This window comes from Mastigoproctus giganteus, chromosome 4 (assembly GCF_048544385.1).
Source record: "Mastigoproctus giganteus isolate SK-2022 chromosome 4, ASM4854438v1, whole genome shotgun sequence".
Taxonomy (NCBI): domain Eukaryota; kingdom Metazoa; phylum Arthropoda; class Arachnida; order Uropygi; family Thelyphonidae; genus Mastigoproctus; species Mastigoproctus giganteus.
This window is the reverse complement of record NC_143578.1, coordinates 148,044,792-148,063,515: the sequence shown is the minus strand read 5'-3', so window position 1 is coordinate 148,063,515 and position 18,724 is coordinate 148,044,792. Positions and strand designations below refer to the sequence as shown.

The 18,724-nt window shown below is 36.7% G+C and overlaps 1 protein-coding gene across 1 annotated transcript in view; it reads left to right on the top strand.

The window, feature by feature from the left end:
• LOC150087120 (twitchin-like) overlaps positions 1-18,724 on the top strand; it is a 3,511,780-nt gene that overhangs the window by 2,799,041 nt on the left and 694,015 nt on the right. Inside the window, 2 exon segments of the mRNA XM_090372971.1 lie at positions 7,394-7,566; positions 15,984-16,113. Coding sequence (XP_090229097.1) covers positions 7,394-7,566; positions 15,984-16,113 — 303 coding nt within the window.

Genomic DNA, 18,724 nt, shown 5'->3' with positions numbered 1-18,724 from the left:
CAAGCTGTACTGCAACCATCCTTTCTCAATTTGAATTTATGTCCCCTCATGTGCTGTAGTCTGAGCAAGAGGAAGAATGCCATCAGCACTGAGCTTGCTCAGTCTATCCAGAGCCTTAACCTTTATCATACCAACTGGTGTTTCCTCAACAAAAGCAAAAGTGTCAGAAACTGTGAAATCACAATCGTCACTCTCCACCTAAATGCACATTGATGAACTCCATGACTCAGATGATGGAATCCTAGAATTACATGCAACCAATGAGATGGATGTGACCCGCCCTTTCTTTTCTAAGAAAGACAAAACAAAAATAGATAGATACAAGAAAATACAACTAAAAAGCAGTCAGAACCAAAAACATGCCGTAAAACCACATAATGGAAAGGGAAAGAATCCTTCAATGGAATTGTAGAGGCTTTCGGAATACAAAAGATGATTTGCAGGATCTTATCAATCAATACAAGTCAGCTGCCATAGCTTTACAGGAAACTCTCTCTTAAATTCGCGAGTGTGTCCTACCATTAAGAATTGTGCTATCTTTAGATGCGATAGGAGTATAGACATGCCTGCTCATGGAGGGGTGATGATTATTTTCAGAAACAGCATTCCATCCAAACATGTTTCTCTTCAGACTCCTTTTGAGGTAGTGGCAGTGCACATTGTAATTGGTATTACTCTCGCAGTAGCTTCTGTTTATCTCCCTCCTAATTCTCTTTCTCTCTGGATGACTTAGAAAACTTAATAGATCAGCTGCCATCTCCCTTCTGTTTATTCGGAGACTTCAATACTCATCATCCGCTATGGAGATCTCACAAAAGTTGACAAAAGGGGCAAACTAATAGAAGCCCTGCTGGATACTCATCATCTTACCCTATTAAACACTGGTGAGCCTACATATATCCATTTTTCTACAGGATCCATGACTGCAATAGACCTTACAATCTGTTCTCCCTCCATATATGCCAATATGGAGTGCTCAGTTCTAGATAACCCACTAAACAGAGATCATCTACTGATCCTTTCAAGATACAAACACGAGTAAACATGTTCCCATCACAGAGCTCCAACTGGAAATTCTGTAGGGCATGTTGGCATGAATACTTCTGTCTAACTCAGTTTGACAATGATATAATCCAGTCTCAGCCCATAGATAATATCACCAATCATATAACCTACCAGATATTACATGCTGCTACTTCTTCAATACATAAATCTCAACCTGGGAAGTGTAAACACAGCAGTTATTGGTGGAATCAGGAATGCACATATGATAACAAGAAAAAAATAGAGCTTTGAATTTGTTTTGAAAATTTCCTACATCCAGTAATCTTATTAACTTTAAAAGACTGAAGGCGAAGTTCCGCCAAATAAGAAGAAAAGTCAAAAAAGATGCCTGGATAAATTTTAGTTCCACTATTAAAAAGGACATGGACAACAGACTCATCTGGAAGAAAATCCAAGCGCTTAATGGTAAATATGTGCAGTACCTATTCTCAATCCTAAACTGGAAAGGATAGAAGTTGTCCGTACCAACAGAAATAGCTAATGCATTAAGCAAATCATTTGCCAGTATATCAGTAGTATATCAGCATACAACCAAACCTTTAAAAAATTAAGGCATCTGCAGGAAAAAAAAAAAAAAATTCTCTACTAAGGTATCACATCTGTACAATCAGCCATTCACTCTAAAGGAACTTTTTGAGTCTCTCAATAAAACATCCAGTACTGCTGCTGGTCTGGATGGAGTCTGCTCTTTAATGTTAAGAAAACTAAATAACAATGCACTAAGATACCTGTAAAAATTCTACAATATTATTGATGTTGTTGGAATATTAACTTTCAGCAAATCCTTGATGACTATGCTTCTCCTGAACTTCCCTGGATTCAATTTTAACCTCGTTGTGATACTTTCTTTCTGAGATGGTTAAAACACTACCTGCAAAACAACCTACAGCAGCTACATGAAGCTCATCTTAGAAAACTCAGAAAAACTGCTTATCTACACTGATGGCCCCAAAACAGATGAAGCCATAGGTGCTGCAGCAATTTCTTCCACCTTCTCAATATCTGTATCTCTTCCTACCGAATGCAATATCTTTACTGCAGAATTATATACAATAAAACTGGCCCTAGATAATATAAGGAAGCAGCATTTCAAACAAGCTTTGATATACACTGACTCCTTAAGTGCAGTCACCGCCATTCAGGCCATTACTTCTTCCCACCATCCCATTCTGAAACAGATCCGATACAAATTATATCAGTATCAAGCATCAAACCAGATGGTCACCTTCTGCTGGATCCCTGGTCATGTTGGCATCCCAGGTAATGAACGTGCAGATCATGCTGTTAAACATCCTGACGGTACATCATTCTGCCATCTGAAAGTCCCATACACTGATTATAAATCCACTATTAAAACAGCATGTAGGACCCAATGGTCAGAACTGTGGCAAACACGAGTCAATAATAAACTATTTCAGATTAAAAAAGAACCTCAGCTGTGGACGTCTAGTTTCAGGAGAAGCAGGCAAGAAGAAGTTATTTTGGCAAAACTTTGAATTTGTCATTCTTATACAACACATCTGTTCTTGCTTATGGGAGAGAATCCTCCTCAATGTCTCATCTGTCAGACCCAGCTAACAATTAAACATATTCTAATAGAATTTCCTCAGTACGCCACTATCCAAAAATCCAGTTTCTGTTCTCTATCCAATTTGCAGGAACCTTTAACTTTATTACACATACTTGGCAAAAATGCAAATTTTGAAGAACTATTTCAATCCTTGAAACACATAAAGTTTTATAACCATCTCTGAAAGACATAATATACAATTTTCGGTCATAATAAATTCATCAACAGGCACAATATGGCCCAGGAGGCCCTTGTGCCAAAAATCCTCAATTACAACAACAATCTTTGTGGAGTATCACAGCCATAGACCGGAGAGTAACACTAATTAAAAAATGATAGAACAGAATGACTTAACCGTGTTGAACAACAGCACATATACATACACGCATCTTCCATTCGGAAACACACCGTTATTGACTTATCTATATGCTCTTCAACATTATTTCCAATACTTGATTGGTCAGTACGCAGAGATCCTCTCAGCAGTGATCACTATCTGATAATCGTTACCATGGCATTAGGAACCACATGTCAGTCACGTACAAAACTCAGATGGAAAGTAAATGAAGCTGATTGGAAAATGTATAAATCTATTGCAAAATTGGATGCAGATATTATCAGGCAAAAACCGTTAGATGGAGCAGTACAATATGTAACAAATAAACTAATTCAAGCGGCTGAGCAGACTATTTCAAAAATACTGTCACACCTCCCAACACATCCAAAATCATGGCGGAATGAAGAATGTTTATACACTAAAAGAGAGAGAAATAAAATCTGGAATAATTTTCAAAGATGTACCGCTACAGAGAACCTCATATCTTTCAAAAAGGCACGACCAAGAGCCAGATATGTTAGGTTAGAAAAGCCAGTAGGAAAGCATCCTGGATAAAATTTGCATCCACATTAACAAGTTTCACACCATCTCAAAATGTCAGGTATAAAATCACAAAATGAATGGCAGATACCAGATTAATCCACCTCCAATCCTAAACTGGAATGTACAAGTCACTGCACAGCCTTCAGAAATAGCTAATGCATTGGGCAAAACATTGGCAACCACCTCATATACTCCCAGTTTTCAAACATACAAGGCAAGAATAGAAAGACACAAACTGAATTTTTCTACAAGAAATGATGAACAGTACAACCTTCCATTATTATTCCAAGAATTGAAAACTGCTCTATCCCAGACAAAGCAAAGTGCTGTAGGACCAAACTAAATTCACTACATGATTTTAACGGAACTTGACGACCAATCCCTGATGGCATTACTTGATTTGCATAACAAAATTTTCCTAGAAAACCAATTTCTAGATAGAAATTGGTTTTCTAGGAAAAACATGCAATAACTTTAGCTTTCCCAAATCTGGGAAAGGATATCTCTGACCCATGGGACTACTGTCCAATTGCTTTATCAAGTTGCCTAGGCAAAGTTATGTAAAAAATCATCAATGCTCACTTAACATGGCATTTTAACAGTAATAATCTTCTCAACCCGGCATAGCATAGTTTCAGGAAAAATCGCCCAACACTAGACCTACTTATAAAATTAGAGGGCGCCTCTGTAGCCAGGTGGGAAGGAGCAGCAGTGCATAGCATACGCTTCTTGATTAGAGTGGGGTTCGAGCTCGTCACCACCAAATACGGAGGATGCGGAAAGGTCAGGGAATGACCACCGCATATCCCAGAGCAATATGGCCTTAGTTGCTAATGCTCCTAAAAAAAAAAAAAAAAAATTAGAAATCAGTATACAGAATATGCCTTCATTTGAAAGGAACATCATGTCATGATCTGCTTTGATATAGAAAAAAAAAGCTAATGATACGACATGGGGTTATGGAATCCTCCAAAACCTATACCTCCTTGGGTTACGTGGGTATCTTCCTAAATACATCCAAAATTTCTTACAACACTGGACATATCAAGTTACCTTGCAGACTACCCTTTCAAAGGTTTTCACCCAAGAAGAAGGTGTCCCTCAAGGGTCTGTGCTTAGCACTACCCTTTTTGCTATTAAAATAAATACTGTAATGGAGCATATTCTAAGAACCGATGATGCAGCTTTATATGTTGATGATTTCAGTATTTCCTACCACTCTCAGAATATGTGAAATATAGAATGGCAGCTGCAAGGCTTTTGGATTTCCTCACAAAAAACTGCATGTATACATTTCTGTAGAAAATGGAACCTGCACCCTGATTCTGAACTGAAACTTGACAGACATGACCTCAGTGGTACCAAGTATAAGATTCTTAGGACTGCTCTTGGATAAGAAACTAATGTTCCTTGAACACATTAAACAATTCAGACTTTCATGCCTCAAGAAATTAAACATACTCAAAGTTCTTTCCGCAACAACATGGGGAGCAGATTGATATGCACTTTTTAAACTTTATCGAGCAATAGTTTGTTCCAAACTAGATTATGGAGCAGCTGTTTACGAGTTGGCAAAACCAAGTGCACTGAGATAAGCTCCGAGTGCACTCCGTATAGCACTCGGAGCTTACCGAACTTCACCTATACAAAGCCTTTATGCAGAAACACATGAACCCTCACTACAGCTTAGATGACAGAACTTGCTATTACACTATGCTGTAAAGATAAAATCTATCAGTGATCATCCAAATAGAGACTTTCTGTTTCCATATAACTGGGAAAAACTTATACCAAGCCCATCCACGAATGAATTGACCTGCCAAAGATTTACTACTAAGCCGAGAGCTTAATTATGACACCATAACTACTACGTTTGCACAGAATATTCCACCATGGTGTATAGCTCAACCCATATATGACATGTATTTTCAAACCTGGGGGAAACTACTCTGTCAAGAATAAACTACCAGCAGTTACATGCAGCATACAAAGAACAATATCCATGTCACACTTTCATATATACTGATGGGTCTAAAACAGAGACTTGTGTAGGAGCTGTGATTCATTTTAAGGATCATACCCTGATCCAACAACTTCCAAAAGAATCAGTACTTTTACTGCCGAATTAAAACATAAACAGTTAGTAAACAGCGTAATTTTCACGGACTCGCTTAGCTCTGATCCCTTAGGCCCCTTTTCATGGCGGATGGGGTTACTGCTACCTATATGTAGTACTTTGCACTTGTCAATGTTAAACTTCAGTTGCCATCTCTCAGCCCATCTGCTCAACTTTTCTAGATCCTGTTGCAGTAGCATACTGTCATTAACAACCCTGCCAAACTTCATATAATCTGCAAACTTGGACATTATGCCTGATATACCTTCATCAATACATTGATAAATACAGAAAACAACAATGGTCCCAACATCGAACCCTGAGGGACTCCACTAATAACATTTGTCCATGAAGAGCAGTGTCCATTGATTACTACTCTCTGTCTTCTCCCACTTAACCATCCCTTTATCCCTAGCCACAACTTACCCTTAATGCCATACTGCTGCTCCAATTTGTGCAGCAGTCTTCCACATGCAACAGTATCAAAAGTTTTCCTGAAATCCAAGTATATGATATCAAAAAAAATTTAATTATTTTTTGCATCCAGTTCCTTTGTGACCACATCATAGTATCCAATCAAATTGTTCAGACAAGACTTCTCCTTAACAAACCTATGCTGTGTCTGAACTATAACTCCACGCCCCGGGCAGAATTATTTTTCAACGTCCTATACTGAGGATATATATATTTTTTTGCCCCATTGTTTTTCTATTTTTGGTGCCCCTTAAAGAATGGTGGGCAGGAGCTCTGATAGCCCATACCTTAATCCGGCTCTGTGTGGGCTTGTCTAGATGATCCTGCAGTGCTTCTTTTATCAGTGACTGCATTATTTTCCCCAGGACAGAAGCTAAACTACAAGGTCTGTAATTACTCGTGTTGCCCTTTGAGCCCCCTTTGTGAATTTCGGGTAAATTATCAGTCCTGCAGTCCTTGGGGACCTCCATGTGAACCATATTCTCAGTGATGATGCAAATCTGTCCAACCTGTTTAATTTTCTAAAGTAGATTCATTTATACAAACTTATCTAACAGATGAATGGGGAAAAAAAATAATAACTTTTTCACTGTTAAACAGCCATGTCAACAACAATATGGTCAATGCAGTACTGGCTGAGTGTTACACATCACGCCTATTCACTGCTGTATCATTTTTGAATCTGTGTACTTCCTCATCAAAGGCGTAACACCTTCTGCCAGGTTTGTCTTTCTGTACTCATCAACCTCATTGTATTAAAATTCAACATTATCTGTATCAGAATGACACCAAGTTTCTAATATTCCTTTTATATTGACATTTTTGACTTAACCAATACTTCACATTCATCAAATGCATTTACTTCAAAGCACGATCATTCAAAGTAGGATTGAAATGGATATTAAATTTCAGTTTCAAAATAATATCAGGATCATATGCTTTCAAAGAGTCTTCTTTTTCCATTTTTTTTTTTTGACAAAAAAATTGTGAAAATGAGAAATTACATTGTTATGTAGCAGGGTTTTGCTGCAATTCTGATGTTTTAAAATTATGGGCACTCTTAAATATGAACGAAGCTTAATAGCATTTTGAATCTTGCATATAATTTTGTGTGTGTGTGTGTGTGTGTGTGTGTGTGTGTGTGTGTGTGTGTGTGTGTGTGTGTGTGTGTGTGTGTGTGTGTGTGGACAAAAGCATTAGTATGCTTTTGTCTATGTATATTTTTGTATTATAATTACTTTTCTTTACAATAAAAATTAACTGTATTCTATTCTTAATATTTTATTAGGACTTCCAGGACCACCACAGCCACCTCTAGAAGTATCAGATATCACTAAACATACAGCTACATTGATCTGGAAATCCCCCATTTATGATGGCGGCAGCAAAATTACTCATTATATTGTGGAAAGGAAAGAGACTAGTCATGCTCAGTGGGTCATTGCCACTAGTTATTGCAGGGTGAGATAATTTTTAATCAATATAACATAGCTTATTTTTTGTTACTATAGTACTATATAATAACAGATTGTTGTTTTTTTTTTTTTTTTTTTTAGAATTTATATACTTAGCTATGAGGAGATATAATTCACATAAAGCTTAAAATTATATTTCATAATAATTCTCACTATCTTTCCCAACAGTTTTGCAAACGAAAATTAAAGGTAATTAAAACTAGGTTATCTTTGCTTTATTTTAGTTTATATTATCCTCTGCATGTTTCTTTTATTGGTGCTGCCCACTTATGATATATTTATTTTAATATTAACATTAACAATTTTTTTTTTTAAAGAAAAAAAACATGAAATTATATAACTCCTGGTAACTATATTACAAGTGAAGAATTGAGAGCTTTTCACATTTTATCAACACCAATTTAAAATATGGTCCAGTGTCATAAAGTTATTCCCATTAAGATGAGAAGCAAGCATTAAATTTTGTAGAAGTCATAAAATAACAATATTTCTTCCTCCAATTTTAAAAACTAAGGTTGCTAATTTAGCATAGTTATTAAAGGCTCATGGCCAGTAGTAACACTAGTCTGACTGGTGATTTGGGTGAGGAGCATGCCATACCAGAAGAATCCCTAAATAGTCCCTTAATGGTAGCCAACATTATACCTAGTTTCCCCATCCTTAACACCATCTCTGCTTGTGGCACCATATTTTCAAGAATCAGAAATAGGACACCCACAATTTAATTGCTTCTTCCTCTCTATAATGCACCAAATTATAAAGGGTTCCAGAATTTTATTTATTTTTTTAATAGTTATTGCTATTAGCAAAAACTAAGGCGACAAAATTTGAACAGTTAAAAACTACAACATTGTTAGCATCAGCAATATAATCACTGACCTTACACCTCACTGGCTTAGACCTTTTTATTTGTATTATAATTACTTTTCTTTACAATAAAAATTTTTAAATAAAATAAGAAAGAAAAAATAATTCATCCCACATTAGATTACTAATTTAGCCATTCTTCAGTTTATTTTTTCAGTTGCATCACTCTTTACTTATGTAATTTTATCAAAAAATTACAGTTAAGCAAACATTGAAATAAATTTTCACATTAATAGTATACAAGTCCAAAATGATTGAATTTAAATAACCTAAAGTCTTTTTTTTAAAAATATCTCATTGATTCTTCAAAACTTGATTGTGTTAAATGTACAATTTGTGTCCATTTTTTGGTGTTTAATGTTTATCTAAGAGTCTTAATTTACCTTAAATTAAGAAATACATTTTTATAGAAACTATATTGGGCCACCTTACTCTTAAATCTGGGTCCAATTTAAAGAGCATGAAATGTATAAGATCCTGTAGTACTATAATGCTGTGCATGGGTTGGCAGTTGAGAAGACAGAAGATCCTTGTTGACATTGGAATTAGGGAGAGGCCGAATTGCAGATGTCAATTCAGTAGAACAGCATCCATTGAAATATCTGTTGGTTGTAAAGGCATGTAACAGGGAATGGATAGAGTTTGTAAAAGACAGGTCAGTGATTATCTGATAGGATAAACCTTTTGGACCTTTTTTTTTTTTTTGTATGAACACCCGAAGCACAAAAGGTATTAGAACCTACAGTACTTAGTACTGTGTATGGGTTGAAGATTGAGAAAATGAAGGAAGATATTTGTTGACATTAGATTTGAATTTCTGTAGATTGTAATTTTCAGGAAATATGTATCAAGGCAGGTTGTTCCAGAAAACAGACATTGAAGGAACAAATGAGGAAGAAGAAAAGTAGGTTTTATAAGTTTGAAGTTTGACAGTAAAAGGATGCCAACTGGGTGTGGCATATGTTTGGACTGGTTCGGAAGAGAGATCAGGAATAGAAGCCAATTCAGAAGAATAGTACCCATGGAAGTATCTATAGAAAAGGCATGCAGCAGAAACAGAATATCTCTGAGACAGAGGGTAGAGAGACTTTGTTAGATGTGGGTCATTAATTAACCTACATGCCCTCTTTTGAATAGAGTCTGAGAGAGGTTTTGGGGGACACTGTCCCAGATGTGGGAACAGTATTCAATGGTAGGGCAGATTTTAAATTTGTACAGAGTAAGCAGCTGTTTAGAATAAAAGTAATGCTGGGAGCAAAAGAGAAAACCCAGTTTTTTAGATGCAGAAGAAACAATATTTGTGATGTGCTTATGCCAAGAGAGATTAGAAGTAAGTGTAATCCTCAATAGTGATCTTGTCTAGAAATATATGTGATCTTCTCTAGAAATCTGAGTAGTAATTCTGAGAACAATAATGAAAACCTAATGCAAAGGAAGCAATATTTGTGATTAACTTATGCTAAGAAAGCTTAGAAGCCATGGGTTATCCAAAGTAAAGATATAAATAAAAAAATTTCTGTTTATATTCCAGGATGACCACAGAATGTCAGAGGAGGTCACAACATAGAGGGTATAAAGAACGTTATACCATATTTAATAGTTATACGGACTTGAACTGTGGTCCTAAAAGCATGTGCACTCACACTTGACCACTCATCTACGGAGGCCTACATATGACCTTGTCTAGAAATCTGAGTGTTAATGAAAGATTAGCATAGCAGGATAAGTTCTTTTTTGTAAGAAATAAATTGGGATTTAATTTCAAAAGGATTGAAGTTAGATAAGGTTTCTTCACTCTATTTAAGAATTTAACAAAAATCAGAATGTAAGGAATTGGTAGGGTTGTTTGAGAAACTGAAGCTGTTTATGCAGAGCAAGGGTTTATCAAACTGGAAGTTGGGATTTAGTGTACTGTTGTTGATAAAAACTCGGGGCAGGATGTTTAGTCATATGAAGAAGTTGTAATATATAAGAGGAAAAGAGTGGGAGAAAGAATAGAACCTTAGGGAACACCATCATTAGTTCACAAGCCAGAAAACACAGAACCATTTATCAGTAATATTGCAATCTAAAAGACATGCAGAAATAGATATACTTCAGCAGAGATGCCTACCCTTCCTTGTTATTCACGCATTTTCAAATAGCATTACTTTCTCTGGGGGTTTTTGTTGGCGCCGATAACAGTGGCGACATCAGTTTTTGCACTATGTGTATATTTGCTAAGATCCATTCTGTCCATGGTATGTCTATGGCAGAGGGGGGATACAAAATACATGTTTCACTAGCACAGTAATGGTAATTCAGCATAGATGATGGAGTGCTCTTGCAGCTCGGGTTTGGCACAAGTTGGGGCATCTCCCCGGTCAAATGCAGGGTATTTATGTGGCCGCCACTTTATATTGGTGCCTCTCTATATCCTTGCTGCCAGCCACATGGTGACCACTGCGGTCTTGCAAACAAAGGATATAGATGATAACGCAAATAGCCTGCTAAATTCCCAGTTGAAATTTAAAAATTTCTTATCATGGGAGTCCACTAATTGACTTCTTTAGGTGAGAACGCTTTTTGGGGCAATAACTATAATTAAAACACATATTTAAGTACATTTTTCATGAGCGTTGATCAGCACATTCGACTAGTAAGGCAGCTTGAAGTGAAAGAGCCATATTGGCTCTCTCACTTCAAGTAGTGAGCAGACATGTTGCCATTGAGTAATTAACACATTGAAACACACGAATAAACCCATAAACCAAGAGACAAACCTCACCATGTTGTTCTTAGTCCTTAAAAGCCTTATTATGCAGAAAATCTAAGCTGTAGCACAGGTTAAAATCACTAATTTATACTGAAATTAACGGAGCATTAATTAGAACGTGCACACTGAACGGAAGCCATATTGGTGATCCTCTCCTCACAGGTAATGATCCTCCGCAATGCACACAGAGAAACTCTCCACTTACAATGAAGCATATTCTTGTTGAGTGTACTTTATACACCAATGCCTGCCAAGTCTCTTTTAGCTTTCTGCCAAACCTTAAAGAACCCTTGACACTCTGCCACATCATAGGTAACGAGGCTAATCTGCTGGAGTTCTTTCACTTTACGAAACAGATAAATTATATGATCGTTTTTGAGTAATGCCATAACAGTGAACATGCATGTGTAACATTCATAACGGTGATAGGTACAATATGGCCTAAGTAGCCCTTGCACCAAAAAACAACAACAACATTGGGTACCTGCCCACCCAGTGAAGAGAGGCAAAAAAGCCTTGAACTGGCCATGAGTGGTGGTACCCACCGAGAATAAGTAACAATAATCTTCTCCATTGGTGAAGCATTACTTAATCAAGGTAGTGCAATAACATGGCAACTCGTTGTGAAGTCACAATATGAGATATGTTAAAATGATGCCAATTCCTCTACCTGGGTAGATGATCACTTTATACCTACACATATAAATATGATGTGATGTAAATTGCACTAACCCATATGTCATATTTTTATCTTGATGAGAGAACTTGTTGCCCCTCATTTTCAGGAATCCCTTGACTTCCTACAGAAATTGGGGAAATTGGTAGTTTATCAGAAACTCCACACTGTCCACCAAACTCAATTTTCTGTCTCCCTACTTATTTATACCAATGGTTCAAATTCTGAATCTTCTGTTGGATCAGCAGCAGTCTTCCTGCATTTCATCATATCATGGAAATTCCCTTTGAATGTATCATCTGTAGTGGTAAGATTCGTGCAATAAATCTTGGGTTGAGTAATATTCAAATTGTGCAGTATGCTTAGTTTATGCTATTTAGTAACTCCTTGAGTACTTTACAGGCTCAGATAGGTACACAATATGTAATACTCATCCAGTTCTATACCAGATCTTCTCTGCTCTCTTTTGCAATTGGGATTAAACATTCAGTTCGCTTGGATTTCCAGGCATATTGATATCTAAGGAAATGAGGTGCCAGATGACAACGAAATCAGCCCAGTCTCTAAGTGAATATGATTTTTTAGTCCCTTATGCATACTATATGCCATATTGTTTGCCTTTGAACATTAGCAAACCTTATGGCATATCCAGGACCCAAATAAACTGAACTAAATTATAAATGCAGTTATGCATATGCCATGGACCTCCATTCTATGCAAGATACAGAAAGAAGAAATTATTCTTACTGGAGGCTGTATTGGGCATACCACTGCACACATTCCTTCTTACTGAAGACCTTCAACCCTCCTTTATTTGACTATTTCAAAGAGTGTGTTAGCTGTTAAATATATATATATATATATATATATATATATTAACAGTCTGCATTTCAAAAATGACTGCCGTGCACCTTTTCCCACTTTTAATCATTTGGCTGAGCCATATTCACTCATCCACATTTTAACTGATAATGATTTCGACTAAATTCATATGTACTATTTTTACCTTTTTCAGAGAATCACCTTATACCACTTTATTTTAAAATATACATAATTTTACATAACATCTCTTTAGTTTGTTAAACTTTTACCTATGTTTGAGAGAATCTCTTTAAAGTACAAGTAAAGGAATCTCTTTAAAGTCCTGTACTTTAAAGATATTCCTTTTATTACATATGAACATGTACTTGGTTCGCTAAGGCCTTGCATACTACAGCACTCTAAACATCGAAACTTCCATCTGGATTGTAAAGTAGACTTCTTAGATTACATAAAAGATCTTGATACAGCTTACATAACAGTAAATTTTCTCAGAGTATTTATTGGATGACTGTTTTCCACAGCAACATGTTCAAGAGTCATTGAGAGGGAGTAATACTCTTGATGTGATTGTCAGCAGTGATTATTCATGCATTAAGAATCTGCAGATAAAGGAACTACTAGGTGGCAGTGATCACAGTAAATTCCACATCAGTGATACTGATGTGGAATTTACTTAAAGTTGTAACCACCATCAGGGATAAATGGAAGGATTTTTGCTTTCGTGAAGATGACTATGGTGGTTTCATTCAGTTTTTTAAATTCTATACAGTGGGACCAACTGATGATGTTACCAATAGCAAATGGAAAGCATTCAAGGAATTAATCACAGAAGCTACTAGGCTTTTCATATCAACTAAAAAATACTGTTCAATGTTTAGGCCTAAATTTATATCAGGTGAATTAATGAGACTCGTGGCAGAGAAGAAAAATGCATGGTATGCATATAAATTATCAGGCGGTACAGAAGCCTATGACAGATATAAGCTAGTCTGTAATTGTCACAAAGGAGGTTAGGCAAGTGAAGACAGATTACTAGAAACCTTTCGCAAAGGATGCTAAGAAAAACAGCAAGGATTTCTTTATTTATATAAACTCTAAAAGAAGGGGTCCACTTGATATCAATGGTTCGACTGTTGATGATCCAGCTCAGATAGCAAACAAACTGAATGAGTATTTTGCATCTACATTCACACATGAGGAATTATTAAGGAAGGACAATGCCAGAAGTTTATCAAACTCTAACAGGGAGGTAAACAATTTTGTAATAACTGAGAACAAAGTGGAGGAGAAACTGTTGAAGTTAAACATAAGGATAGGATCTATCCAGTTATATTAAAGGAAGCAAGAAAACCCTTAGCCATAATTATGAGAGCATCCTTGGATTCAGGGGTTGTCCCCTCAGACTGGAGATGTGCAAATGTATCTCCTCTTCACAAAGGGGGATAAAAGGGTGACACAAGTAATTACAGACCTGTTAGTTTAACTTTTGTTCCAGGTAAAATAATGGCATCACTGGTTAAAGAAGCCATGCAGAATCATCTACACAATATTGCAGTTATACTTCAGACACAGCATGAGTTTGTAAAGGGGAAATCTTGTCTGACTAATTTGATTGGATGCTACAATGTCAGAAAGGAACTGGATGCAAAAAATAATTTTGATATCATATACTTGGATTTCAGGAAAGCTTTTGATACTGTTGCATATGGAAGCCTGCTGTACAAATTGGAACAGTATGGCATTAAGGGCAAGTTTCTACTATGGATAAAGGGATGGTTGAGTGGGAGAAGATAGAGAGTGGTAATCAATGGACACTGCCCTTTGTGGACTAATGTTATTAGTGGAGTCCCCCCGGGTTTGATGTTGGGACCAGTATTGTTTTCTATATTTTTCAATGATATTGATGAAGGTATATCAGGCTTAATTTCTAAGTTTCTGATGATACAAAGGTCGGCAGGGTTATTAATGACAGTAATTACTTTATGGTACTGCAACAGGATCTAGAAAAGTTGGATAGATGGGCTGAGAGGGGACAACTGAAGTTTAACATGGACAAATGCAAAGTACTGTATATTGATATGTACCTAGTGTGCGGTACTACACTCAGGTTAGTGGAGAATGAAAATGACCTGAGAGTAATTATGCAGTCACATATGAAATTTTCAGAGCAGTGTGGACAGGCTGCCAGAGCAGATCATAGAAAGTTGTCAGTGATATACACAAACTTTGCTAGCTGCGATAAGGAGGTGATTATCTCTCTGTATAAGGCAATGGTCAGGCCACACCTTGAGTACCTAATAGTCTGGAGGCCTCACTTTAGGCTGGATGTAGAGCTGCTGGAATGAGTACAGAGAAGGGCAACAAGATTTGTTGGCTTGGGGGGGGGGGAAGGATTGTTGCTGTTACCAAGGAAGCTTAAGTTCTGCAAATTGTAGATATGGAGGCTCGGCACCTATGAGGTGATTTGATTGAAGTGTATATTGCTTTGAATGGTTTGAGCAAGTTCAATGCTGATAGAATTCTTCCTCTTGTTCGGATTATGCACTTGAGGGGACATAAATTCAAATTGAAGAAAGACAATTTCAGAATAGATGTACAGAAATTTGCATTTAACCAGCGAGTGGTTGATTGCTGGAACAAATTTCCATATGTTGTTGTTGAAATTGATAACTTATATAGATTCAAGGAAGAACTGGTCAACTTAACTCTCATATCCAGGAGTGTGCAGACGGGACCCTCAGTTGAAATTCTTCTTGAGCAAGCCCATTTTAATAAATTGATATACTGCTTATATTGAGTTTGGATTAGATCAAAGCTAGATTATGGTACTTCTCTCTGTTTTGGCAAGATAAAGCATCTTGAAGTGGCATACAAAGTCTAGATGGAACGATGAGGCAATGATATTCTAATAATCCACAAAGCATAGTCACTGAAGTGACCACAGATAAGTTCCAATTTGATTTGAAAGTGAAGTTTCATAACTGAATTTCAAAGATCAAAAAGCCCCCACATACCCTGTACGTACCTAATTTTCTGGCAGTTTAATTAACATACAATCTGATTTCAATAATTCACCACTGGCACCATAGGCTTGACACCACATGGATCGTGCATCCATCCATCACTGAACAGTGTATATTGTACCTATCCCTGACATCACAATTAATTCAGTGCGCTGCCACTGTAAGGTCTCTCTTAATTCTTTTATTATTATTATTATTATTAATGAAAATTCTGTTTTGGTTGATATTTAAATGCAAATTCTCTTATTCTTGCTTTCCAGGACACAACCTTTACTGTGCAAGGCTTAATTGAAAATGGTGAATACCTGTTCCGTGTCATGGCAGTAAATGAAAATGGTCAGAGTACTCCTTTGGAAGGAAGTAATCCTATCATTGCAAAACTACCATTTGGTAAGATTGTGTGTGTGTGTGTGTGTGTGTGTGTGTGTGTGTGTGTGTGTGTGTGTGTGTGTGTGTGTGTGTGTGTGTGTGTGTTGATAATAATAAAAAAATTAAGAAAATAAAAAAAAATAAAAATAGAAAACTATGAACATAAGTGGCTGTATAAAGCAATATTCAACAACACATCATGCAAAATATAAAATATACAAATTAGAGAATAAAAAAAAGGAGGGAAGCAGAAAAAGAGCAAAGCAGCGAATAAATTGTGAAGAGGAAATAGAAGAAACGTGGTTGGAATATGTGATAAAAATTTTTATAAAAACATTAGAGTAAGGGCAAAAATAGCCAAAACTATGAGCAATAAATTATAAATTTAGACTGGCATCTTGATAACTGCATTTCGAACGTACATTTGAAATGCAGTAATTTTCAAATTTTCACAGCTGTTGTATCCAGTTGCCCTCTGAAGAGAATAGATATAATGTTCGCTGGTATTTACCCCTTATGGGAATCTTCTAAATTAGATACACATGGCCGACTGATTGAAACCTTTCTGGATAGGCAAAACCTTACCATTCTTAATACAGGTGAACCTATTCACATACAATTGCCAACTGGACAAACTTCTGCAATTGATCTCTCAATATGATCCCCGGTACTGTTTCCAGTCATGGAATGGTCTGTTATGAATGATCACATGGGCAGCAATCATTTCCCAATTATTTGTAATATGCTCACTGCACAACCACCATTAGCCGAACCCTTCAGGATATGGAAATTCTCTCGTGCCAACTAGGTCAAATTTCAGTCAGCTATCACCCTGGATGAGGAAATTATACAATTACAGCCCATTGATGAAGTAATGGAATATATCACTTCCCACTTGTTATCAGCAGCTAAAAACTCTATTCCATTAATGAATCCTATGGCCCGATGCCATTTTAACTACTGGTGGAATGAAGAATGCACGAAAGCAAAGAAGGAAAAAAGTAAAGTGTGGAATTTATTTCGATGATCACCAACAACAGTTAATCTCATTAACTAAAAGACACTGAGGGCAAGAGCGTGTCTCATTCAAAGACAAACCGAAAAGGATTCCTAGACTCAGTTTGTATCCACTGTAAATAGAAACACTAACTCCAAATGAATATGGAAGAAAATTAGACAACTTTCTGGAAAGTTTCCGACTATCCCTTCCACAATTCTTTCCTGGAATGGGCAAGAACGCTTTGCTCCTCTGGCTATAGCAAATGCCTTGGGCAAAACCTTTTCTCAAGTCTCAGCGGCATCAAGCTATTCCCTGGAATTCCAGAAAATCAAGAACATCACGGAACAGTGACCTATCAACTTTCACACCTCTCTAATCTTATCATATAACCAGCCTCTTTTGTATTTGGAACTACTACAAGCCATTAGAACAGCATGCAACAGTGCAGCAGGGCCCGATGGAATATATTACGTCATGTTACAGCACCTTGATAATAAACATTTACAACTGCTGCTTTTATTTTATAATCGAATATTTTTGGAAAACATTTATCCTACATCTTGGCACCACACCACCGTTCTGGCCTTTTTGAAAGCTGGAAAAGATCCTTGCAGTACTTACAGTTACTGGCCAATTTCCCTTTCCAGTTGCTTCGGTAAAATCCTTGAGAAAATGATCCACAGATGACTTGTTTGGATCATTGAAGACCAAAATCTAATGATTACTCATTAGATTTTGGTCAACATGTAATAGTCAACGTGGCTTTTGCCAAAACAGGTATGCTTTAGATCTCGTGATCAAGGCTGAGTCCGCAATTCACAATGCCTTTGTGAAAAATGAACACCTTGTTATGGTCTCCATAGATATAGAGAAGGCGTTTAATACTACCTGGCATCATGGCATTATTAGAGACCTGCATGTCCTTGGTCTACTTTTTATGGAGTTCTTATCAAGTATGATATTTTCATTCCCTTTTTATGACTTTCTTACAGGAAGAAGGAGTTTCTCAAGGGCCTGTACTGAGTGCAACCCTTTTTGCCCTTAGAATTGACTCTATTACAAAAGAACTTCCAAATACTGTTGAGGCTTACTTTTATGCTGATGATCTCTCTCTCTCTCTTTCTTGCCATTCTCAGAACATGAGATCTATTGAACGTCAATTAGAGATATCCGTGAATAAAATACAAAAGTGTGCAGAGCGCAATGGCTATCGTCTCTCACCACAGAAAACTGTTACTATACACTTTTGCAATCAACACAAATTGCAAAGAGATCCCAAACTTCACATGTCAGACTTTACCATTCTGATTGCCTATAACATCAGATTCTTGGAATTAACCCTTAACAACAAGTTAAACTTATTAAATTTGTAAGTAATAATACCTGTCTCAAAAAGCTCAACATACTAAGAGCTTTATCTGCCCTGTCCTGGGAGCAAATCGTACCTTGTTGCTTCGATTATATAGAGCATTGGTTAAATCCTGTTTGGATTACGGTGCTGCAATCTACGATTCTACCTGAAAGAGTGTACTACACTGGCTGGATCCTATACAACACAGTGCATTACGGATTGCACTTGGTGTGTTCAGGACATTTCCAACTCATTGTCTGTATATTGAAGCTCACGAACCC